Here is a 24,432-nt window from a genome sequence, read left to right on the forward strand (position 1 = left end):
GGCCACGTGTGTCGTGGCGCGCCAATCGGTTTTATACATTTCATGGTTAGAGCCAAGAACGTTGAAGAAAGGCGTCATCGTGTACACTGTACACGCGAGGGCACCAAGTTTTAACGTCCTTGGTTAGGGAAATTAAAGCCACACTAAACTTGTTTGTTATGAAGTGGCGCTGTGTTATGAGTGGTTATGACGATTATGCAGTGTTAGGGGGGGGGCGTGATGGGCCGATGGCCCAGGGCACCAAAAAAATGAAAAAATATAAAAATATGTATATGTATTATATGTAAAAGAGGAGCTACAAATCTTTCTACGTCTGCGTCGTTAGCTCTGGATAACGCTAAAGGAAAGATGTTTTTTATATAATTTTACTTGGGATCAGCAAAAAAATTAACACTTGATATTGATTCCCTCAAGTGGGCGCCACAATGTTTTCGCCCGGGGTATCAGTGGCCCGGGGTATCGACGCCTCACTTATATGTGGCTCTATACCGTGTGACTCACGGCACGACACTCAGCCAACCTGAAACCCCACTCCAACATGCAACATCATAATAATAATATGCAAAAACATAGTAGCCAGGTAGACACAGAATAAGATTTTTTGTGGACATGCAAAAAGGTTGGAAATTACTTCTTTGCTTTTTTAAGTTAAAGTTATTAAATGTAAACTTAAATAAGTAATAAAAAAATATGTACAAATTACTATAACTTAAAACGAAAATAAAGAAAAATAAAAACAATACTTCTTTCTTCTTTGCAGTTCGATCCTTATTTCCAGGGACAGCCTGTATATCGTCAAAATCGTTACATATTTATGTCCTTAGATCATGTCACATATTTGAAATGAATTTAAAACTACTCATATATAGGGCGAGAGTTAGAGGAGTCCCAGTATATTGTTGTTTCTTGTTGCTGCTATATATATTGTACAAGCAGATTTTTCATCCAAAGTTAAAGCACGCTGATTGTGTTCCGCAACACCTACAGCAATATGTCAAATTCAATGAAAAGTTCATGTGGGAACCTTGTGAACTGCAAAGCGCAGAGATCAGCAAGCTAGCCAGCACCATCGAACTGCTGAACTACGAGCGCACAGTGTTCCAGACGCAGAAGTACGGCATGGTGACCAGCAAGACGAACATGCTAGTGGTGCAGGTGCATCGTGACGTGGAGCGGTTGCAGTACCTGATCGTGTCGTTGGCGCAGGTGCGCGATGTCGAATCCATTCTGCTTGTCTTCTCACACAGTTATTATGACGACAGAATCAACAAACTCGTGTCCGGCATCACGTTCTGTAGGTTCATGCAGATATTTTATCCTTATTCGCTACAGCTGTATCCGAACAAGTTTCCGGGCATAGACCCCGATGATTGTGTGAGTACAGCCGGGAGGACGAAAAGGTTTTGCAGTAGTCGCGACGGTCGCCTCACAGAGCACAAGCATCACTGGTGGTGGAAAGCTAATTTCATCTTCAACAATCTCGACTGGTCCGATACATTCAAGGGCACCGTCGTATTCTTACAAGAGGACGATTACGTTTTGCCAGATTTACTATACATGCTGCGGTATATGACGCGGTCGCAGGCTTACCTTCCAGGACTTCACCTTCTGTCCTTTGGAAGGCCGCGCGCAAAAGATTTAGATTTTGATGTACTTTCAGTGTCCTCGTGGCATCCTCCCTTTGACAAAGGCCTGGCGTTCAATAAAAGCCTGTGGCATAAGATAAGTGCGGTTTCTTCATATTACTGCTTGTATGACGATCTCAGTTGGAGCTACTCGCTGCTCAACGCTTTTAGGAAGTTCAATGAGGGACATGTGGATATGGTGGCCACCCAGATGCCGCGTGTAGTTTCCACCAGCACATTCCCTAGCGGGCGCGCGGCCATGCAACAAATTGCATTGTGGCTAGTTGGCGCCAGGATGTTTCCTTCGAATGTGAAGGCAGTAATGTTGTATAGTAGTACCGGCCGAGTGAACTCAGGTGTGAAGCCTCCTCCACGGGGCAACGGAGGCTGGGGTGACTTGCGGGATCACCTGCTGTGCCTGGACCCTCTCATGTCGACAACCACTAGCAACACAAACGACATGAGTGCAACGACCTACTCGCAGACCACCACCAAAGCAGCCGACTACATTACGGTCGCACAACACAAAATGAACATGTCGATTGCTGACCTACGTAATATGAATTTTAAGTAGCTGGACACTGCACATTCACACTTAGCCTCGGATATAGTTACAGAACGGAGCTCCGGTGGGCAAAAGCCAAATTCCGCGTGGTTTCACCCGCTCTGCTCGGCTCCTACTTATCGTAGTAGCTGGACACTGACGAGTATTTCCATTCACACTTAGCCTCGGATATAGTTACAGAACGGAGCTCCGGTGGGCGGATTTAAAAAAGTATTATAATTTTTTTGGTGATGGGTAACATTGTTAGCTAGACTAACTGGGTATAACCAGGTAACCATTGCATTACATTATATACCTATATTTTTTTACTCAAGGACAAGATGTAAGCTATTTAGCAAACCCCTAAAAACGTTTCAATTGACCCGAAATAAATGTTATTTGTGTCCGGTCCGAGTACCAAATTAACAAAACTATTCCACTACCGTGAATTTGCATAAAATAAATCTTTCTCTTTACAAAAAGGCACATGCGTTACTTCATGCTACGTAATGAGGTCATGCTAAGACAAAAAAGGGTTAAGTTTTTAACCTATCATTCCAACCAACTTGTTGCAAAGAAGTTTAGAGAAATGTCTATAACATGATCCTGTTTATAACCATGTTACCTACCAAACCACTTAAAACGAATGCAGGATAATCTTTTCAAAAAGAAACTAACAGATTGGCTCCAGATTTGTTGTTTGTATTGTACCTATTAACTATTAAGGAATTTATGGAATTCTAGCTGGCCTAGTAAAGTTCGTGACTCAAACATCTTTTTCTAATCTTTTAAACCCTTCCCTGGATTTCTACAAATAATTCAAGACTTTACCAAATTGGTCCAGCCGTTCTCGGGTTTTGGCGAGACTAACGAACACCAATACGATTTAGATATGAATATACTAGAATATTATATATTAGAATATATAGAAGAATAAAAATATACACTGATAATAAAAATTATTAGGGTTCCGCTGCCAAATGGAAAAAAAAACTAAACCCTTATAGATTCGTCATGTCTGTCTAGCTGTCCGTCCGTCCGTATGTCACAGCGATTTATTTCGGAAACTGTTGGGCCCACACAGTTGAAGAGAGTGAGAAATATAAAAAGACTATGCTGTAGATTTCAATGGAAACTTTCAACGAAAATTGGTTTGAACGAGATATCATTATTAGTTTTTAAGAAATAATACATTATCAAAAAACCGCATATATAACTTTGTCGTTCATACAAACACTATGTATAACCAAGTTATTTTATAACTTTTATATTATGTTATCTACTTGCTGCTACGGAACCCTTCATGGGCGAGTCCGACTCGCACTTGACCGGTTTTTTTTATTAGTACATGCCATAATGTGCACCTCTGCCTACCCCTTCGGGGGTAAAAGACGTGACGTTGCATATACATTGCATATTATACATATACGTTGTATAAGTAATATGTCTATAACTATAACTCAACATTATCAAGTATTGTAATCATTTAATTTATAATGGTGACTTTGATTTCTTCGCACGCTTGCCTGCAGGCAGAATACCATGACTTTAGGGCTAAAAATTTTCATTAGCAAAATATGTATTTCTTGCAAATAAAATAATTTGAAAGTGACGCATTATAACGTGGACGGCAACGTTTTAGTAATATGGAACCGCTAGAAGGAAAATAGAAACGGGCGTCGTTTGTATCATCTCGCGTTAACCCCGCAAGCACAGCTGCAAGGGTTGCGCATTATATTAGAAGGAATTATTATTTGCTTTATGTATGGATCTTTCCGCAGATACTGGTTTCTTTGAACAAAATTACATCGTTATTTTGTATTCTTGGAAAACAGCATTCAATTTAATTGTCTGTAATTCTTTATCTATTCTTTTCATCGTTTTCATTAGCAACTAACACAAAAAAGAAATAGTTACCAAAAAGTCAGTTATTCACGCGCCCTGTAGTACAAAATATTGTAATATGCTACAGCTGCTGACCTAATAACAAAGTGAAACTAATAACGTACCTGTGATGTCCTAGTTATGTTATTCATTCTCCTTTACTAGCTATTTACACAATAAGCGTATGTTAGGGGTTATTTGTATTATAATAAAATGCAATAATTTTGGATATTTATTTTATTTTTTAATCTAGTCACATTACTTCACTTCCTTAACCTGGAGACCTGCAACAAACAAATTTGTTATTCAACAAAACAGCAGCATGTGTACATATTTTTCATATGTGTAAAATATCGAATTTTAATGTAAACAGATGCAATTTTCTTATGTTTGACTTATAATCCAGGCGACATCACATACAAGCAAAACATCAGACCCTTCTCATTGAGTAGTCAACAACAGAATGTTTTAATTTCATAAATTGGTTGATTCTTTAAACTATTTTCTAAAGATTCGTTCTACTGGGGTCGCGGGCGTCCTTTGGTTTTGATTTTTTTTCAGTATCTTAGTCGCGCTTCCACCCGGCCTAACGCGATTGAAACAGTAACGTGTTTAGCTCTCTGATTGGCTAGCTAAGTTGGAGCTGGTCATTCGAGTATGGAACCTTATAGACGTGTTGATTGCGGCAGCGTAATGCCATTTGATGATATTTTGCCTGTGGCCCACGATGTGAACAAACAAGTGAGCAGATAACTAAGGTACTGATAAAGCTGTCTATAACATTGAGAAAAACTGTCAGAGCAACACATTGAATATAGTGCACATACCTGGTGGTAAGCTCTGCTTCAGTTTCTCTGCCTTCTCTTTGTCTGTGATAACCAGTGTGTACAGAAACCGTGAGCATCGCACCTTGAACTTGACATTCTCTGGGTTTTTCTTTATCTTGACAGCTGCAACAAAAAATTTTTATGTAAAAATCACACACACACACACAACGTCACGCCTTTTATCCCCGAAGGGGTAGGCAGAGGTGCACATTACGGCACGTAATGCCGCTATACAATGTACACCCACTTTTCACCATTTTGTGTTAAAGTCCCATGTAATAGGGGGTGAGCCTATTGCCATATCCTGGACACAATTCCAGACTCCGTGCTACCACTGAGAAATTTTTCGAAATTCCGAAAAAAGCCCAGTATTACTTTGCCCGACCCGGGAATCGAACCCGAGACCCCTTGTTCGGCAGTCGCACTTGCGACCACTCGACCAACGAGGCAGTCATGTATTTATGTAAAAATCTATACAGAATATTCTTGAATTCAACTACCATTACAAATATCAACTTGGTACATACTTCTTTACACTACATTTTACTAACTTGCTTGAAACTTTACATACATAATAAGTATAACTTTGGAAGTACTTATACAAGTCATGGCTTAAACTAGTTCATTAATATATGTAGTTTTGAGTACATAGATACATGTTAAAGTAACCAGGTTGAATCTGCTATTTGTTGAATGACTAGTCCAAATGTTAATTGAACAATCGTCACTAAACATCCAACTAATTAGCTGATTGGACCATCGCCTGGTGAACACCACTCAGGATACAATTCGGCGGCATTCGGATAGTTGAGCATCTTGGCTTAAAGTTTATTCTGAGAATCCTAACAATAACCTAGCATGTTATACCTCATTAGGAAGCTAAAGAAATGTAGATATCTATGGCACATTTGTCATACTCTTTCCAAAATATCTTAATAAGAAAACAAACACATAGTCTACTATGATTATGTTGGTACAGTTACTTGCAGTTAGAAAATAAAGCAACTAATCTACTACACAAAAAATAAATAAGGGACACCTTATACCATGTATGCAAATTGAGTCACTCACATTTAGCATCTTTCCTGCGGGCCTTCAGTAGGAAGTCCTTGATATCTTTAATTTCACGTGGCTGTAACATAAAACAAGACAAACTCAAAATAAAAATTGTGGATTAATATATTTTGTATGAATATATTATATTTCATACACTTTTTTCTTAATTAATATAATTTATATACTATTAATTTAAATTATTATGATTTAAACTATATATAAGAAGTAAATAAAAATGAATAATTTTTGTAATAGCTATAGTGACAGCTATAGACATCCTTAATTGACTAAAAATAATGTTTTATCTCTTCATCATGAGCAGTGTGGGCAAACACTGCCAAGAGTTACTCTGTGATTCGAAACTAGTTGTGCTTTTCTCCATTAATTAATGTGAGTAAACTTTGAGTTTTAGTTAATTTTTAATTCATAAATTTGTATATTTCCTAAATTGTTTCAGAATTGTGTGAATTTTCTTATACAATTCATTGATGCCATATATTTGCAGTAACAAATAACTACATGTTTAGTTTGTAAGACTAAATGCAAAGCTGGTTACAAGCTTATGTATATAAATATACATACACAATATATATTATTATTAAATAAAATTTATAGTTCAGCTTGGTGGCATGAGTACAAAAGACACAATAAAATTATTTAAACACAGTTCACATTATAAGATACTCTTATTTACGTTAAATAAACATCATCTCTCACGAGCCTTCTCTTGAGGATGTCCAATGCCGAGCAAAGGCGGTCAAAGGCATCTCCTCGAGGAATCGAGGATCAATGGGTAATCTTATGACTAGTCCACAACAGAATCAATATGATTACTAACATATTACGTATTTGAATTGAATTGCCTACCATTTCTCACAATACAACAGACATCGTGTGATATACTACAAAAATGATAAAGAAATTAATAGGATGAAATTTCTTTCATAATAATTCAGTGTTTACGTACCATGTTGAAGACAGCGTTCTAACTGAACTGAAAAAAAATAATGAAAACGGAATAAATAACGTTAAATATCACTTGTAAGTAATGTAAATCTAACGTATGGATACTTATGTTATATTTATTTTTACAAAAATAAAGTACTTTAGATGATTAAATCGGATTTTACAGCAACTCCTTAAAAATATGATTGAAACTTACCTGTCAAACTACCAAAGGGAACAAATACAGAATTTTGTTCTTGAAGTTGAGGACATGACAGTGACTGTTGACATTGACAATTACTGACAGTTATAGTCTTGACATTCAAGGAAAAAGAAATTGTCAATGCTTGTGGTGAAGTCTATGGTCAGAGCCACATTAATTGTATCGTATGTCGTGCAGTGGCTACAAATCAGCATAATTCGGCGATCGGCGCGATACGCCACAATTATTCCAACTGTGGCTCTAAGCGTAGTACATGTCAAGGATGGTACCAATGGTGGCAAAAGTCACAAAGAACTAAAAACATTTTTATTTTTTTAATAACTTTGGAAACAGTTATGACATTGATAATAATTTACCATGACTAAATTATTTATAACTTTAAAACACTTAAAAAGAAATAAAAACGAACTTAAAACTAAAATAAAAAAAAATAATAAAAACTAGTTAAGTAAAACATGAGATTATATGTGAACCTGTATGTTTGAAAACTCACCCACACAAGAGAAAATGAATAGGTTGGGATAACGTTTATGAAATAATATTTCAGTTACATCTTAAAATTTTCAAACGGTAACTAACACATCAATAAAATTTCTAATGAGATGTTTTCGTTAGCACCAAGCCTGGTTTTTAATTTGAATTTTGAATTATGAACACTGTACCTACCGTACGCGCCATACACGACACGACAGGACAGACATAATTTTGTATTTCTACTTGCCGGAAATATATTATGCCCATGTGGGTTGTGGTCGTGAAATTATATAAACAAATTAAATGGACAACAATAATTGAAACAACTATTTGTCGATCACTCCGAGAGTTGCTTTGTGTGAGAATCAATTTCAGTACAAGTTGCGCGGCAGCCGGTTCCCCAACCACCAGGGCAACCGTAAACGTTGAACTTGTATGTCGTGTCGTGTGGGTTACTCAGCAAATGCTTGCATTCAGAGCCGCCTGGTGTCCGCGGTCACGGTACCACGGTACTGCGCTGCAACATGCCTTGAGGCTAACTAATTCATTACTTTTTTCATATGTTTGATAATGTTTTGTGAGAAAAAAAATCATTTGTGAATTATTTTTACCGAAAAAATCACTATTTTTCAATATTTTCAAAACCCCATATTATTTTTTTTTGCCGATAAAATTAGATGTAGTACTTAGCCTTAACGGGTTAGAAGTCCCACCCCTATAACATTGTATAATTCTCTTTGGGGCCAAGTGTTCGTGGGTAAGAATTTTTTAGTCTGTGCACTTGTACGTTTTATGTCTTTTCTGTGGTTCTTCCATCTGTCTGACGAAAGAAAACGAAACGAACGACAGACTCTCTTCGGTTGTTGTATCTAGTTGTTTACGAGCAAAACGATCGTTTGTCGGCTTCGAACGAAATGTATAAAAGGTCGAGGTCGATGAGCTGCTGGCGTTACCGGGGGAATCAGTTTAGGAACGAGTTCGGCCACTAGCCGGGGATATGTCGGACCGTGGGGGAGTGCGGTCCAGTGCTCGGCTTAGCGGTGAGAGCACAGCGGCCATAGCAGCCCCGGCTGCAGCCCGTACTGCTCCTCAGGGCCGCGGCCGGCCGGTGTCAACGACGGCGGCAGCCGCTCAGCGACGCGCGCGTGCTGCTGAGCGCGCCGCGGAGGTTGAGGATAGCCCACGGGTGCTTCGAGATAAGTGTCGCCGCCTCGCACGGGCTCTCCGGAATGCTAAACACCTGGTGGTGAGCAGGCATTGACTAGTGTTATTTTTTTGAGTGTTGAATTGATGCAGCCAATTCCTGTGTGTGTAGGGACCATGAGGCCACAAGTAATAGATCTTTTAAAATTAATCCTAAGATTGGGTTGACACTGTTAAGTGTGTGATTTTCGATCACGAAATTGTTACCAGTTGGTGGTAACTGCTCAAATATATTTAGATTATCTACTCCTTCCTTGACTATTATGTTTTGTGTTACTTTATAATGGAGAAGGCTTTCTTAATTAGACCCCCTTAACCTTTGTTGTGATTCCCAAGAATACTTGGTTGCATTTTGCATTAATTTGACTTATGATTGAATAATAAAAAAATTGGCCACCTGAATCTTATTTAATTTAAAGTTTGACATGGTGTGTGCTCTTTGTTCTCCATGTAAATAGCCACATTTATAACCCAAAGTATTTCTAAAGATATAATATATTTTGTCTGAAATGTGAACCTATTGAAGATGGCAATGTGACTTCAAATGGCTTGTGCATAAATTATTTTAGTTTTATTTGATTTTAATTAATTGATGAAAATAAAAATACAAATGTACTTTATTATTCCGTACTTACATATCACCTCAAGCATACAAATATAAATTGAATCCAGGACCCTTTCTTGCAAATCATATTGGCTATCACTGGAAGGACCTGTCCTAAATAGCATGTTGAAACATTGAACAAACATAAAACAACATATGTTGTTGTGTTGGTATATATGTATTTAGTTTTTTTTAAAGAACATTAAGGTATTTACTGAATGCTTTATTGAAGTAGTAATGACGCGCGCCTTCAATACAGGTGTACACGGGAGCGGGTATCAGCACGGCCGCCGACATTCCCGACTACCGCGGCCCGCACGGTGTCTGGACGCGGCTGCAGCGCGGCGAGACTGTCGGGTGAGTGGGCGAGCTAGTGACTGAGCAAGCCAGTGAGCGAGCTAGTGAGGAGGCAGTAGTGGACACACGGCTCGGTTGCAGGCGGGTGGAGGTGTCGCGCGCGCAGCCCACCTTCACGCACATGGCGCTGACGGCGCTGTGGGCGCGCGGGGCGCTCAAGTTCGTGGTGTCGCAGAACTGCGACGGCCTGCACCTGCGCGCCGGCCTGCCGCGCCGCGCCCTGGCCGAGCTGCACGGGGACATGTTCGCGGAGCTGTGCGCGCCCTGCCGCCGCGTGTACCTGCGCGCCTTCGACACCACGGAACGCACGGCGCGCCACGCGCACGGCACGCGCCGCCTGTGCCACGCCTGCGGCGCCGAGCTGCGCGACTCCATCGTGCACTTCGGGGAGCGCGGCCGCGCCGCCTGGCCGCTCAACTGGGCCGGCGCGCTGCGCCACGCCGCGCGCGCCGACGTCGTGCTGTGTCTGGGGTCCAGCCTCAAGGTGCTGCGCCGCTACCCGCGCCTGTGGCGCATGCAGAGCGCGCCGCGCGCGCGGCCCGCGCTGTACATCGTCAACCTGCAGTGGACGCCCAAGGACTCGGTGGCGGCGCTGAAGATCAACGCGCGCTGCGACGCGGTGATGCAGCAGGTGGCGCGGCGCCTGCGGCTGCGCGTGCCGCGGTACCGCGCCGCGCTCGACCCCGTGCTGGCGCACGCCGAGCCGCTGGCCGAGCCCGAGGCGCACACCACGCGCCGCGTGCCGCTGCAGGTGCCGCGCGAGCCCGACGCGCGCGCCGACCACTGGGAGCCGTCCTCGCCCTCGGCCTCCGACTCGGACGAGGAGCTGCCGCTGGGCCACCTGGCGGCGCGCCTGCGGGCGGAGGCCGGGGCCGCGCCGTCGGCCGCCCCCGCCCCCGGCCCGACACCCGCGCCCGCCCCGCCGCCTGCCCCCCGCCTGCGCCCGCCCCCGCCCCCGGCCAGACAGACAGCTTGCATTCCTTCCAGGTGAGTGCATCGGCACATACTTTATTCTGTGTTCACTACCACAGCAGTCCAACCTAAGCAGGTTAGGTTAGGCTAGGTGCAAGCGCACCTAGTAACTAGCTACTGTGGCGACTATTGTAATAAAGTAAGTAAAAAGCGTAATATAAACTAAACTAAAGTCAAAATTATATGTGTGTTGTATAATTTCCATCGAGAACAATGAACATTCTGGCTAGTAATGTGTCAAGTTGGAACAAAGCTACTATGTTCTACATTTTGATAAAAATTTGTTGTCATTCCGGGAATCGAGGAATCCGGGCAGCTAGTGGCGAGTTGTTGGGCAGTGGTGAATGGATTATATAATATACTAGCTACTTCCGCGCGGTTTCACCCGCTCTGCTCGGCTCCTATTAGTCGTAGCGTGATGTTTTATAGCCTATAGCCTTCCTCGATAAATGGACTATCCAACACAAAAAGAATTATTCAAATCGGACCAGTAGTTCCGGAGATTAGCGCGTTCAAACAAACAAACAAACAAACAAACTCTTCAGCTTTATAATCACAGGTCACATGCGCGTTTGTTTGTGTGTCTATGTGTAAAACCTGGTTTGTCAAAGTAAAATTAATCAGTGTGTTAATCTACCAGTTGCAAGTATTACAAAATTAAAATGAGTTTTGTTCCAGGTGAGCATGCACTCCGGCGAGGCCACGATACTACTTCGCGCCGAGCACGCCGCGCCCGACCTCGACCTACTGCGCCTGCGCCGCTTCCGCATGCCGCGCGTCGCGCCTGCGCACTCCCGACTGCGGCGCTTGCTCGAGTACGAGCCGCGCATACAGCGCGACGCCGACGACGACAAGCCCGCCGAGGCCGAGCTGCGGCCCAAGCTGGAGCCCAAGCTGGAGCCCGAGCTGCGGCCCAAGCTGGAGGGCGACGCGCGCGTCAAGGACGAGCCCAAGGAGGAGGCCAGCACGTCGGAGTCGGCGGGGTCGCTGGCCGCCGCCATCATCCGGCGCGCCGTGCTGCTGTGCCGCGCCTCGCTGTACCCCGGCCTGCACACCATCATCGCGCCGCCCGCCGCGCCGCCGCCCGAGTGCGCGTGGTGCGCGCGGCACTACGCGGCGCGCCGCTGCCTGTGGTACGGGCCGCCGCGCGAGCCGCCGCCCGCCGCGCGCGTGTGGCGCCGCGCGCGCGGCCGCCGCTACCTGTGCGCCTGCTGCGGCGGCCCGGACGCGCCGCGCGCCGACCCCGACGACGGCGGCTGGTACGGCAAGGGCTACCGCAAGGGCCGGCGCCGCCGCAGGTAGCCCGAGCCCGACGCCCGGCCGCCGCCGTCGCCGCGCGCGTCGGGCGTCGTACTCCACGACCGGCCGCCTCGGACGGCCTCCGAGTCGCGGACTGTTGCGGCGAGTCTTCGGACGGACGTTGACGTCGAGGACTAGAAGGACGTACCTCGCGCGGCTCGCGAGTCGGGCGTGGGGCGGAGGTTTTGTCGAACAAAGTCCCGGCTCGGGGTCGGGCCGCGTGTCGCCGCCCGCCTCAGTCTAGCGTTTTGTATAATTTTATAATGAACTAATAATTATTAATTTAATAGTGAAATAAATATTATTTGTATTATGAATATGATATGATAGTTACTGAAGCTGTGTGAATGTCGATTGATATGTGAAATTAATAATTAGTAAGCAAATAAATTTGAACAATTTGAACTGAATTTATTTCCGTTTGATCCCAACAAGCAGCAAATGTCAACATGAACCAGACACACGCTACGCTACTTCCATAGCACTATGTATCAATAACAATTTATAAGGTAACCTAACCAAATAAGGCCTACCTTATTTTTATTACCGCCTAGCTCGTAGGTTTAAAATGGCAATGGGCTGATAATTTCAAAATCTTATATTTATTTATTAAACTTTGTAAGAATGGAATCAAAATGGCTTTAGAAACAAAAATTACAATTTTGTAAACACAAATAACTAAAGTGTCACTTTGGCCTTATTGGGAACCCTATGTCTTAATAAGGCCTCAATAAAAACTAGTAAGTATTCAACTTCTTGATTATAATAAAGCTTTGTCAATGCTTATAATAAATGTAATGAGATCTTATTAATTAATTTTGGTCATTATACATCAGGCTAAACGAGTTTCTCATCATGTAATACCCAAGTAACATCTTTGAAGTCATCGGTACCCCAGCATCAGTCAAACGAATGAGAATAACTTCTTGTTCTATAGCCAATTCAGCGACCGACCTAGCTTTCGTGTAGTCGAAGCACTATTTAGATGGTGCGCACTTCTTTGGAAGTTATATCTGGCTGCAGCAGCTTACCGGGTAAAACAGGGTACATAAAATTCGAAGGGTGAATAGATACTATGAAGAATTTCCCGATATCCATTCACCCCGTTTACCCCTTTCTACCATTTTAACAGCGTTTTCCATTTTTTGCAAAATCCATTGGCGTTCTTTTTGACAGAAGCTGGTGAACCGTTTTCTATGAAATTATTGAAAAACAACTATGCCGTAATAAGGCCTAAACGTTTTTTTTGTAGGCTTTATTAGGGCATGGCACATAGGTAAACAAAACAACGATTATATGAAATACACCGATATTATAGGTATTTCACTTATGTGAGGAGATGGCTAAAGGTATAATTGTCATACAGACAAAACACGGCACGTCGTATACTGATAAATATAAAAATACTAACAGTTTACGCTACTCGAATTTTATAAAAACTAAAGTGCGCTCCACGTCGTGATTGTTTTCGACTGTAGGTTCCAACATAATCGCGGCACGGGTTGCTTGCTGTGCTCAAATTAGTTAAGTAATGTGTATGCACTCTTCTAAAAACTTTGGCGATCATTTGAAATCGGGAAGAGGGAAATTTTCAAAATAGGCTTTATTGGGACATAGGCCTTATTTGGTTAGGTTACTATATTTGTACTTCCGAGAGACTCCCATTTTCACCAGGTCAGGATCTGATGATGGAATCTTAGGGAAATCGAGGGGAACTTTCAAAATTGTAGGGGCCAGCAATGCGTCCATTGCGTTTTTAATAAAGATTTTTGTACACAAAAACTTAATAAGGGTCGAGTCGGCCTGATGATGAAACCGACAATCGAGGGAACTTCTCAATCGTGTACAGTAACTACTTTATGTTTGGGCTTATATCATTTATGTTGATAAGATATTGCAGCGATGTGGATTCTACCTGGTATAACGGGTCTATGTAGCCTTATACTAAAAGAAAAAAATAAAATGTAAAAAAAACATAAAAACAAAAACTGAAAAGCAAAACAACTATTCTTAGCACTGATTCTGATACCGATAGGCTGCACCCACCCACTGACAGGTAACAAGTATTCCTCGCCGACACTAGCGCCACCCTGGGCTCGGTAAACTCGTCCTTTGATACGAAGGCGATGAAAGTACATTACAGTGGCAAAGTCGCCAGGCCACCAGGGTCTCGGAAGGCATGGGGAGCTGTAGGTCGTGGCCACGCTGCTAACTTGGTGACGTTGCCAAAACCGTCACCACCGTCGCGTCGGCGAGGCGTTAAATGAGTCAGAGCTGTAACGTGTACGGGCGCAGCGCGGCGGCTACAAGCTGCAGTGTTTATGTAGTACTAAATATAGCGCGCGGGCGGACGCCGCCTCCAGCGCCTCTGCTATCTGCGAGCAGCGGCCACAGCTTCCGGCCGCCGCCCCCGCCGCCACTCGCTGCTCAGTACCCAGTACTCAGTGCGGACTGGAGCCGACCACACCACCGACTGCTAGTACACTACATTTTAGTCAAAGCTCATTTAATTGTAAGCATAATATTTTATTTTGCAATCTTACGTTGAGGTTAATGAATGTAACTTTTTATAAGAACATTATACTAATTTGTAAATAAACATTGTCTTCAATGTTGTAACTAATTAACTAAGAAACGAGTGTCGTGCCACGGAGCCGGTGTGTGGCTTTATAATACGAATGAAACGTTACCGCCGAGGACGTCGTCAGGATTGGTGATTCGAGTGTGGCAGAGTGAGGCCTGCGGCGCGGCGCAGCGATGTTGTCGATGTGGCGGCAGTGGGCGCGGCGCGGGCGGTGGCGCGCGCTGGCGCTGGCGGCGGCGGCGCTGTGCGCGCTGTGCGTGCGCGTGCCGGCGCAGCGCTCCGCCGACCTGCGCGTGCCGGGCCGCGCGCCCGCCGAGCTCGCGCACTGGCTCGCCGACTTCTCCAACCAGCTCGATATGTACGTGCCACTGTTACGTCACTAGTATCATACTTGTAACTTCGACGATTTATGACTTGACGCTTGGCTTCGCATCTCCGACGCTGGGTCCAGTTTGACTCGCAACCCGTGGCGGGGGCGAGGTATTTCAACGAGATCTACAGATGTTTCGGTCGCGTTATTTATTTATTTATTGGCACGTACCTACAACATTACAGCGTGCGCCATTACTGTATACTGTGCGATCAATAACAATTAATTAATTGAGAAAGCCTGTGACATCAAATGCCAAGAGTCGTAGGTGTAATTTCCACCCGAAGACGATTATCCGGTATCCGGCCGGCATCCAGTCATAGTCAAACTATTTTTTTTTTTAATGGACTAGACCAGAGGCGTTACAAGTGCGTTGCCGGCTTTTTGGGGTTAGACATTTAAGGGTTGTTGTTGTTTGGGAATCGGGGATTGGGAAGGGAGAAATTGGGCCTCCGGTAACCTCAGTCACACAACGAAACACAACGCAAGCGTTGTTTCACGTCGGTTTTCTGTGAGGCAGTGGTATCACTCCGGTCGAGCCGGCCCATTCGTGGCGAAGCATGGCTCTCCCACACTTAAAATTCCCTTATTCGTTTCATCTCGACACCCGACAATGGAGTGTTTTTATTGTTTGTTGGAACACAGATCTTCTTGGAGCGTTGAGGACGACCACAGCAACTACACGACGTGGCGCTACTCGGTGTCGTTCTCGTGCGGGCCGGGCTGCCGCGGCCGCGGGGCCGTGCTGGCCGCGGACGAGCCGGCCGGCGCCGCGCCGCAGCACGGCCGCGCCGCGCGTGCGCACCGCGTGTCGCTCGTGCGCCGCGACTGCACGGCGCTGCCGCTGCTGCCCTGGCCGCAGCTCTGCGGTACTTGATTCACTTAACTCGTTAGGTCGCCTACCGTGACCGTACTCGTGGCTTGCTATACTCCAGCCGCCGACCGTGTGTGCAGATGAGCTGGAGCTGCGAGCCGAGGTGTCGGGCGGCGGGGGCGGCGGCGCGCGGCTGCAGTGGGCGGCGCGCACAAACTGCGGCGCGCTAGGCTGGGCGAGCGGGGCGTGCGCGCGCCGCCTGCAGCGCCACCACGAGCACGCGCTGCAGCGCCTGCTGCACGCCGCGCCGCGCGCCTCCTGAGGCTCCACACTACTCACTTTCATAAAAACCAACTTCTAATACGTGTCACATACATTGTAAATAAATAAATAATACTTTAATATTTGGCTTGACCCGATACCTTTTTTTTGTTTTTGTATTTTAATTCTTTTTTGTTATGCCATGTACCTGGTTCTTTTGTTTATAACAATTATTGTTGTTATGTTGTGTGTTTTGCTGCCTGATAAAGATAAAGATAAAGATAAAGATAAAGATAAAGATAAAGATAAAGATAAAGATAAAGATAAAGATAAAGATAAAGATAAAGATAAAGATAAAGATAAAGATAAAGATAAAGATAAAGATAAAGATAAAGATAAAGATAAAGATAAAGATAAAGATAAAGATAAAGATAAAGATAAAGATAAAGATAAAGATAAAGATAAAGATAAAGATAAAGATAAAGATAAAGATAAAGATAAAGATAAAGATAAAGATAAAGATAAAGATAAAGATAAAGATAAAGATAAAGATAAAGATAAAGATAAAGATAAAGATAAAGATAAAGATAAAGATAAAGATAAAGATAAAGATAAAGATAAAGATAAAGATAAAGATAAAGATAAAGATAAAGATAAAGATAAAGATAAAGATAAAGATAAAGATAAAGATAAAGATAAAGATAAAGATAAAGATAAAGATAAAGATAAAGATAAAGATAAAGATAAAGATAAAGATAAAGATAAAGATAAAGATAAAGATAAAGATAAAGATAAAGATAAAGATAAAGATAAAGATAAAGATAAAGATAAAGATAAAGATAAAGATAAAGATAAAGATAAAGATAAAGATAAAGATAAAGATAAAGATAAAGATAAAGATAAAGATAAAGATAAAGATAAAGATAAAGATAAAGATAAAGATAAAGATAAAGATAAAGATAAAGATAAAGACAACTGTCAACAATGACAACTGTCAAAATCGGCAACTGTCATCAATGACAACTGTCAACAATGACAACTGTCAACAAGAACTTCTGTCATCAATGACAACTGTCATCAATGACAACTGTCATCAATGACAACTGTCAACAATGACAACTGTCATCAATGACAACTGTCATCAATGACAACTGTCATCAATGACAACTGTCAAAATCGGCAACTGTCAACAATGACAACTGTCAACAAGAACTTATGTCATCAATGACAACTGTCATCAATGACAACTGTCATCAATGACAACTGTCAACAATGACAACTGTCAACAAGAACTTCTGTCATCAATGACATCTGTCAAAATCGGCAACTGTCAACAATGACAACTGTCAACAAGAACTTCTGTCATCAATGACATCTGTCAAAATCGGCAACTGTCAACAATGACAACTGTCAACAATGACAACTGTCAACAATGACATCTGTCAAAATCGGCAACTGTCAACAATGACAACTGTCATCAATGACAACTGTCAACAATGACAACTGTCATCAATGACAACTGTCATCAATGACAACTGTCAACAAGAACTTCTGTCACCAATGACATCTGTCAAAATCGGCAACTGTCAACAATGACAACTGTCATCAATGACAACTGTCAACAATGACAACTGTCATCAATGACAACTGTCAACAAGAACTTCTGTCATCAATGACATCTGTCATCAATGACAACTGTCATCAATGACAACTGTCAACAATGACAACTGTCAACAAGAACTTCTGTCATCAATGACATCTGTCAAAATCGGCAACTGTCAACAATGACAACTGTCAACAAGAACTGCTGTCATCAATGACATCTGTCAAAATCGGCAACTGTCAACAATGAAAACTGTCAACAAGAACTTCTGTCACCAATGACATCTGTTAAAATCGGCAACTGTCAACAATGACAACTGTCAACAAGAACTTCTGTCATCAATGACATCTGTCAAAATCGGCAACTGTCAACAATGACAACTGTCAACAATGACAACTGTCATCAATGACAACTGTCAACAAGAACTTCTGTCATCAATGACATCTGTCAACAATGACAACTGTCAAAATCGGCAACTGTCAACAATGACAACTGTCAACAAGAACATCTGTCAAAATCGGCAACTGTCAACAATGACAACTGTCATCAATGACAACTGTCAACAATGACAACTGTCATCAATGACAACTGTCATCAATGACAACTGTCAACAAGAACTTCTGTCACCAATGACATCTGTCAAAATCGGCAACTGTCAACAATGACAACTGTCAAAACTGTCAACAAGAACTTCTGTCATCAATGACAACTGTCAACAATGACAACTGTCAACAAGAACTTCTGTCATCAATGACATCTGTCAAAATCGGCAACTGTCAACAATGACAACTGTCAACAAGAACTTCTGTCATCAATGACATCTGTCAAAATCGGCAACTGTCAACAATGACAACTGTCATCAATGACAACTGTCAACAATGACAACTGTCATCAATGACAACTGTCAACAAGAACTTCTGTCATCAATGAAAACTGTCATCAATGACAACTGTCTACAAGAATTTCTGTCATCAATGACATCTGTCATCAATGACAACTGTCATCAATGACAACTGTCAAAATCGGCAACTGTCAACAATGACAACTGTCATCAATGACAACTGTCATCAATGACAACTGTCATCAATGACAACTGTCATCAATGACAACTGTCAACAATGACAACTGTCAACAAGAACTTCTGTCATCAAAGACAACTGTCATCAATGACAACTGTCAACAATGACAACTGTCAACAATGACAACTGTCAACAAGAACTTCTGTCAAAATCGGCAACTGTCAACAATGACAACTGTCAACAATGACAACTGTCATCAATGACATCAGTCAAAATCGGCAACTGTCAACAATGACAACTGTCATCAATGACAACTGTCAACAATGACAACTGTCATCAATGACAACTGTCATCAATGACAACTGTCAACAAGAACTTCTGTCACCAATGACATCTGTCAAAATCGGCAACTGTCAACAATGACAACTGTCAACAAGAACTTCTGTCATCAATGACATCAGTCAAAATCGGCAACTGTCAACAATGACAACTGTCAACAATGACAACTGTCAACAATGACAACTGTCAACAAGAACTTCTGTCATCAATGACAACTGTCATCAATGACAACTGTCAAAATCGGCAACTGTCAACAATGACAACTGTCAACAAGAACTTCTGTCACCAATGACATCTGTCAAAATCGGCAACTGTCAACAATGACAACTGTCATCAATGACAACTGTCATCAATGACAACTGTCAACAATGACAACTGTCAACAAGAACTTCTGTCATCAATGACATCTGTCAAAATCGGCAACTGTCAACAATGACAACTGTCATCAATGACAACTGTCAACAATGACAACTGTCATCAATGACAACTGTCAACAAGAACTTCTGTCATCAATGAAAACTGTCATCAATTGCTGTCAGATGTCATTGTTGACAGTTGCCGATTTTGACAAAAGTTCTTGTTGACAGTTATCATTGTTGACAGACGTCGTTTTTGACAGTTGTCTTTGATGACAGTTGTCATTGTTGACAGTTGCCGATATTTTGTTTTTGACAGATGTCATTGGTGGCAGAAGATCTTGTTGACAGTTGTCATTATTTCCAGTTGTCATTGTTGACAGTAGTCACTATTTCCAGTTGTTATTGTTGTCAGTTGACATTGTTGACAGGTGTCATTGTTGACAGTTGTCAGGTGTCATTGTTGACAGTTGTCAGGTGTCATTGTTGACAGTTGTCAGGTGTCATTGTTGACAGTTGTCAGGTGTCATTGTTGACAGTTGTCAGGTGTCATTGTTGACAGTTGTCAGTTGTCATTGTTGACAGATGTCATTGATGACAGTTGTCATTGTTGACAGTTGCCGATTTTGACAGATGTCATTGATGACAGAAGTTCTTGTTGACAGTTGTCATTGTTGACAGTTGCCGAATTTGACAGATGTCATTGATGACAGAAGTTCTTGTTGACAGTTGTCATTGTTGACAGTTGTCATTGATGACAGTTGTCATTGATGACAGTTGTCATTGATGACATAAGTTCTTGTTGACAGTTGTCATTGATGACAGTTGTCATTGATGACATAAGTTCTTGTTGACAGTTGTCATTGTTGACAGTTGCCGATTTTGACAGATATCATTGATGACAGTTGTCATTGATGACAGTTGTCATTGTTGACAGTTGCCGATTTTGACAGATGTCATTGTTGACAGTTGTCATTGATGACAGTTGTCATTGTTGACAGTTGTCATTGATGACAGTTGTCATTGTTGACAGTTGCCGATTTTGACTGATGTCATTGATGACAGTTGTCATTGTTGACAGTTGTCATTGATGACAGTTGCCGATTTTGACAGAAGTTCTTGTTGACAGTTGTCATTGTTGACAGTTGCCGATTTTGACAGTTGTCATTGATGACAGATGTCAGTGATGACAGAAGTTCTTGTTGACAGTTGTCATTGTTGACAGTTGCCATTAATGACAGTTGTCATTGATGACAGTTGTCATTGTTGACAGTTGTCATTGATGACAGTTGTCATTGTTGACAGTTGCCGATTTTGACAGTTGTCATTGTTGACAGATGTCATTGATGACAGATGTCATTGAGGTTAGGTTAGGTTAGGTTCTTGTTGACAGTTTTGACAGTTGTCATTGTTGACAGTTGTCATTGTTGACAGTTGTCTTTGATGACATAAGTTCTTGTTGACAGTTGTCATTGATGACTGTTGTCATTGATGACAGTTATCATTGTTGACAGTTGTCATTGATGACAGTTGTCATTGATGACAGTTGTCATTGTTGACAGTTGTCATTGATGACAGTTGTCATTGTTGACAGTTGCCGATTTTGACAGTTGTCATTGTTGACAGATGTCATTGTTGACTGATGTCGTTTTTGACAGTTGTCATTGATGACAGATGTCAGTGATGACAGAAGTTCTTGTTGACAGTTGTCATTGTTGACAGTTGCCATTAATGACAGTTGTCATTGATGACAGTTGTCATTGATGACAGTTGTCATTGATGACAGTTGTCATTGTTGACAGTTGCCGATTTTGACAGTTGTCATTGATGACAGATGTCATTGATGATAGATGTCATTGAGGTTAGGTTAGGTTAGGTTCTTGTTGACAGTTTTGACAGTTGTCATTGTTGACAGTTGCCGATTTTGACAGATGTCATTGGTGACAGAAGTTCTTGTTGACAGTTGTCATTGATGACAGTTGTCATTGATGACAGTTGTCATTGTTGACAGTTGTCATTGATGACAGTTGTCATTGTTGACAGTTGCCGATTTTGACTGATGTCATTGATGACAGTTGTCATTGTTGACAGTTGTCATTGATGACAGTTGCCGATTTTGACCGTTGTCATTTTTGACAGTTGTCATTGATGACAGTTGTTAGGTTAGTTTAGGTTAGGTTAGGTTAGGTTAGGTTAGGTTAGGTTAGGTTAGGTTAGGTTAGGTTAGGTTAGGTTAGGTTAGGTTAGGTTAGGTTAGGTTAGGTTAGGTTAGGTTAGGTTAGGTTAGGTTAGGTTAGGTTAGGTTAGGTTAGGTTAGGTTAGGTTAGGTTAGGTTAGGTTAGGTTAGGTTAGGTTAGGTTAGGTTAGGTTAGGTTAGGTTAGGTTAGGTTAGGTTAGGTTAGGTTAGGTTAGGTTAGGTTAGGTTAGGTTAGGTTAGGTTAGGTTAGGTTAGGTTAGGTTAGGTTAGGTTAGGTTAGGTTAGGTTAGGTTAGGTTAGGTTAGGTTAGGTTAGGTTAGGTTAGGTTAGGTTAGGTTAGGTTAGGTTAGGTTAGGTTAGGTTAGGTTAGGTTAGGTTAGGTTAGGTTAGGTTAGGTTAGGTTAGGTTAGGTTAGGTTAGGTTAGGTTAGGTTAGGTTAGGTTAGGTTAGGTTAGGTTAGGTTAGGTTAGGTTAGGTTAGGTTAGGTTAGGTTAGGTTAGGTTAGGTTAGGTTAGGTTAGGTTAGGTTAGGTTAGGTTAGGTTAGGTTAGGTTAGGTTAGGTTAGGTTAGGTTAGGTTAGGTTAGGTTAGGTTAGGTTAGGTTAGGTTAGGTTAGGTTAGGTTAGGTTAGGTTAGGTTAGGTTAGGTTAGGTTAGGTTAGGTTAGGTTAGGTTAGGTTAGGTTAGGTTAGGTTAGGTTAGGTTAGGTTAGGTTAGGTTAGGTTAGGTTAGGTTAGGTTAGGTTAGGTTAGGTTAGGTTAGGTTAGGTTAGGTTAGGTTAGGTTAGGTTAGGTTAGGTTAGGTTAGGTTAGGTTAGGTTAGGTTAGGTTAGGTTAGGTTAGGTTAGGTTAGGTTAGGTTAGGTTAGGTTAGGTTAGGTTAGGTTAGGTTAGGTTAGGTTAGGTTAGGTTAGGTTAGGTTAGGTTAGGTTAGGTTAGGTTAGGTTAGGTTAGGTTAGGTTAGGTTAGGTTAGGTTAGGTTAGGTTAGGTTAGGTTAGGTTAGGTTAGGTTAGGTTAGGTTAGGTTAGGTTAGGTTAGGTTAGGTTAGGTTAGGTTAGGTTAGGTTAGGTTAGGTTAGGTTAGGTTAGGTTAGGTTAGGTTAGGTTAGGTTAGGTTAGGTTAGGTTAGGTTAGGTTAGGTTAGGTTAGGTTAGGTTAGGTTAGGTTAGGTTAGGTTAGGTTAGGTTAGGTTAGGTTAGGTTAGGTTAGGTTAGGTTAGGTTAGGTTAGGTTAGGTTAGGTTAGGTTAGGTTAGGTTAGGTTAGGTTAGGTTAGGTTAGGTTAGGTTAGGTTAGGTTAGGTTAGGTTAGGTTAGGTTAGGTTAGGTTAGGTTAGGTTAGGTTAGGTTAGGTTAGGTTAGGTTAGGTTAGGTTAGGTTAGGTTAGGTTAGGTTAGGTTAGGTTAGGTTAGGTTAGGTTAGGTTAGGTTAGGTTAGGTTAGGTTAGGTTAGGTTAGGTTAGGTTAGGTTAGGTTAGGTTAGGTTAGGTTAGGTTAGGTTAGGTTAGGTTAGGTTAGGTTAGGTTAGGTTAGGTTAGGTTAGGTTAGGTTAGGTTAGGTTAGGTTAGGTTAGGTTAGGTTAGGTTAGGTTAGGTTAGGTTAGGTTAGGTTAGGTTAGGTTAGGTTAGGTTAGGTTAGGTTAGGTTAGGTTAGGTTAGGTTAGGTTAGGTTAGGTTAGGTTAGGTTAGGTTAGGTTAGGTTAGGTTAGGTTAGGTTAGGTTAGGTTAGGTTAGGTTAGGTTAGGTTAGGTTAGGTTAGGTTAGGTTAGGTTAGGTTAGGTTAGGTTAGGTTAGGTTAGGTTAGGTTAGGTTAGGTTAGGTTAGGTTAGGTTAGGTTAGGTTAGGTTAGGTTAGGTTAGGTTAGGTTAGGTTAGGTTAGGTTAGGTTAGGTTAGGTTAGGTTAGGTTAGGTTAGGTTAGGTTAGGTTAGGTTAGGTTAGGTTAGGTTAGGTTAGGTTAGGTTAGGTTAGGTTAGGTTAGGTTAGGTTAGGTTAGGTTAGGTTAGGTTAGGTTAGGTTAGGTTAGGTTAGGTTAGGTTAGGTTAGGTTAGGTTAGGTTAGGTTAGGTTAGGTTAGGTTAGGTTAGGTTAGGTTAGGTTAGGTTAGGTTAGGTTAGGTTAGGTTAGGTTAGGTTAGGTTAGGTTAGGTTAGGTTAGGTTAGGTTAGGTTAGGTTAGGTTAGGTTAGGTTAGGTTAGGTTAGGTTAGGTTAGGTTAGGTTAGGTTAGGTTAGGTTAGGTTAGGTTAGGTTAGGTTAGGTTAGGTTAGGTTAGGTTAGGTTAGGTTAGGTTAGGTTAGGTTAGGTTAGGTTAGGTTAGGTTAGGTTAGGTTAGGTTAGGTTAGGTTAGGTTAGGTTAGGTTAGGTTAGGTTAGGTTAGGTTAGGTTAGGTTAGGTTAGGTTAGGTTAGGTTAGGTTAGGTTAGGTTAGGTTAGGTTAGGTTAGGTTAGGTTAGGTTAGGTTAGGTTAGGTTAGGTTAGGTTAGGTTAGGTTAGGTTAGGTTAGGTTAGGTTAGGTTAGGTTAGGTTAGGTTAGGTTAGGTTAGGTTAGGTTAGGTTAGGTTAGGTTAGGTTAGGTTAGGTTAGGTTAGGTTAGGTTAGGTTAGGTTAGGTTAGGTTAGGTTAGGTTAGGTTAGGTTAGGTTAGGTTAGGTTAGGTTAGGTTAGGTTAGGTTAGGTTAGGTTAGGTTAGGTTAGGTTAGGTTAGGTTAGGTTAGGTTAGGTTAGGTTAGGTTAGGTTAGGTTAGGTTAGGTTAGGTTAGGTTAGGTTAGGTTAGGTTAGGTTAGGTTAGGTTAGGTTAGGTTAGGTTAGGTTAGGTTAGGTTAGGTTAGGTTAGGTTAGGTTAGGTTAGGTTAGGTTAGGTTGGGTTAGGGTTAGGAGGTTAGGTTAGGT

At 42.0% G+C, this 24,432-nt stretch overlaps 4 protein-coding genes across 5 annotated transcripts; 3 read left to right on the forward strand and 1 right to left on the reverse strand.

Moving 5' to 3' along the window:
* Positions 1–790: 790 nt before the first annotated feature.
* On the forward strand, positions 791–2,309 carry LOC118264780 (alpha-1,6-mannosyl-glycoprotein 2-beta-N-acetylglucosaminyltransferase). Its single transcript, XM_035577411.2, has one exon. It carries the CDS (start codon positions 844–846, stop codon positions 2,197–2,199), a length of 1,356 nt encoding a protein of 451 aa, XP_035433304.2. The 5' UTR covers positions 791–843; the 3' UTR covers positions 2,200–2,309.
* Positions 2,310–4,275: 1,966 nt separating this feature from the next.
* On the reverse strand, positions 4,276–7,200 carry LOC126912966 (60S ribosomal protein L38). 2 transcript variants are annotated; one of them, XM_050707586.1, is made up of 5 exons: positions 7,099–7,200; positions 6,904–6,930; positions 5,952–6,012; positions 4,881–5,003; positions 4,276–4,337 (listed from the first exon to the last, which is right to left on the reverse strand). In XM_050707586.1, the coding sequence occupies exons 2-5, from the start codon at positions 6,904–6,906 to the stop codon at positions 4,312–4,314; spliced, it is 213 nt and encodes a 70-aa protein (XP_050563543.1). In that variant the 5' UTR covers positions 6,907–6,930; positions 7,099–7,200; the 3' UTR covers positions 4,276–4,311. The 2 variants fall into 2 exon arrangements, with proteins under 2 accessions (XP_050563543.1, XP_050563544.1); XM_050707587.1 differs by lacking the exon at positions 7,099–7,200 and adding an exon at positions 7,042–7,077.
* A 1,112-nt stretch (positions 7,201–8,312) lies between these two features.
* On the forward strand, positions 8,313–12,418 carry LOC126912967 (NAD-dependent protein deacetylase sirtuin-7-like). The gene is made up of 5 exons (XM_050707588.1): positions 8,313–8,824; positions 9,645–9,742; positions 9,824–10,670; positions 10,774–10,795; positions 11,382–12,418. The coding sequence occupies exons 1-5, from the start codon at positions 8,576–8,578 to the stop codon at positions 12,014–12,016; spliced, it is 1,851 nt and encodes a 616-aa protein (XP_050563545.1). The 5' UTR covers positions 8,313–8,575; the 3' UTR covers positions 12,017–12,418.
* A 2,308-nt stretch (positions 12,419–14,726) lies between these two features.
* On the forward strand, positions 14,727–16,155 carry LOC126912965 (uncharacterized). The gene is made up of 3 exons (XM_050707585.1): positions 14,727–14,955; positions 15,613–15,836; positions 15,922–16,155. Exons 1-3 carry the CDS (start codon positions 14,771–14,773, stop codon positions 16,101–16,103), a joined length of 591 nt encoding a protein of 196 aa, XP_050563542.1. The 5' UTR covers positions 14,727–14,770; the 3' UTR covers positions 16,104–16,155.
* Positions 16,156–24,432: the final 8,277 nt, after the last annotated feature.

This window comes from Spodoptera frugiperda, unplaced genomic scaffold (assembly GCF_023101765.2).
Source record: "Spodoptera frugiperda isolate SF20-4 unplaced genomic scaffold, AGI-APGP_CSIRO_Sfru_2.0 tig00000034_1, whole genome shotgun sequence".
NCBI lineage: Eukaryota > Metazoa > Arthropoda > Insecta > Lepidoptera > Noctuidae > Spodoptera > Spodoptera frugiperda.

Excerpts from the sequence above, each read along its gene's own strand:
- LOC126912966 (XM_050707586.1), bottom strand. Across the intron at positions 5,004-5,951 it reads CCGCAGGAAAGATGCTAAAT|CTGTCAAGATAAAGAAAAAC; the intron begins GTGAGTGACTCA and ends TTTTTGTTGCAG. Across the intron at positions 4,338-4,880 it reads GAAGCAGAGCTTACCACCAG|GTCTCCAGGTTAAGGAAGTG; the intron begins GTATGTGCACTA and ends TGTTTGTTGCAG.
- LOC126912967 (XM_050707588.1), top strand. The coding sequence starts at position 8,576 with ATGTCGGACCGTGGGGGAGTGCGGTCCAGTGCTCGGCTTAGCGGTGAG. Across the intron at positions 9,743-9,823 it reads CAGCGCGGCGAGACTGTCGG|GCGGGTGGAGGTGTCGCGCG; the intron begins GTGAGTGGGCGA and ends GCTCGGTTGCAG. Across the intron at positions 10,671-10,773 it reads CCGCGCCCGCCCCGCCGCCT|CAGTCCAACCTAAGCAGGTT; the intron begins GCCCCCCGCCTG and ends TCACTACCACAG.
- LOC126912965 (XM_050707585.1), top strand. The coding sequence starts at position 14,771 with ATGTTGTCGATGTGGCGGCAGTGGGCGCGGCGCGGGCGGTGGCGCGCG. Across the intron at positions 14,956-15,612 it reads TTCTCCAACCAGCTCGATAT|ATCTTCTTGGAGCGTTGAGG; the intron begins GTACGTGCCACT and ends GTTGGAACACAG. Across the intron at positions 15,837-15,921 it reads GCCCTGGCCGCAGCTCTGCG|ATGAGCTGGAGCTGCGAGCC; the intron begins GTACTTGATTCA and ends CCGTGTGTGCAG.
- LOC118264780 (XM_035577411.2), top strand. The coding sequence starts at position 844 with ATGAATTTAAAACTACTCATATATAGGGCGAGAGTTAGAGGAGTCCCA.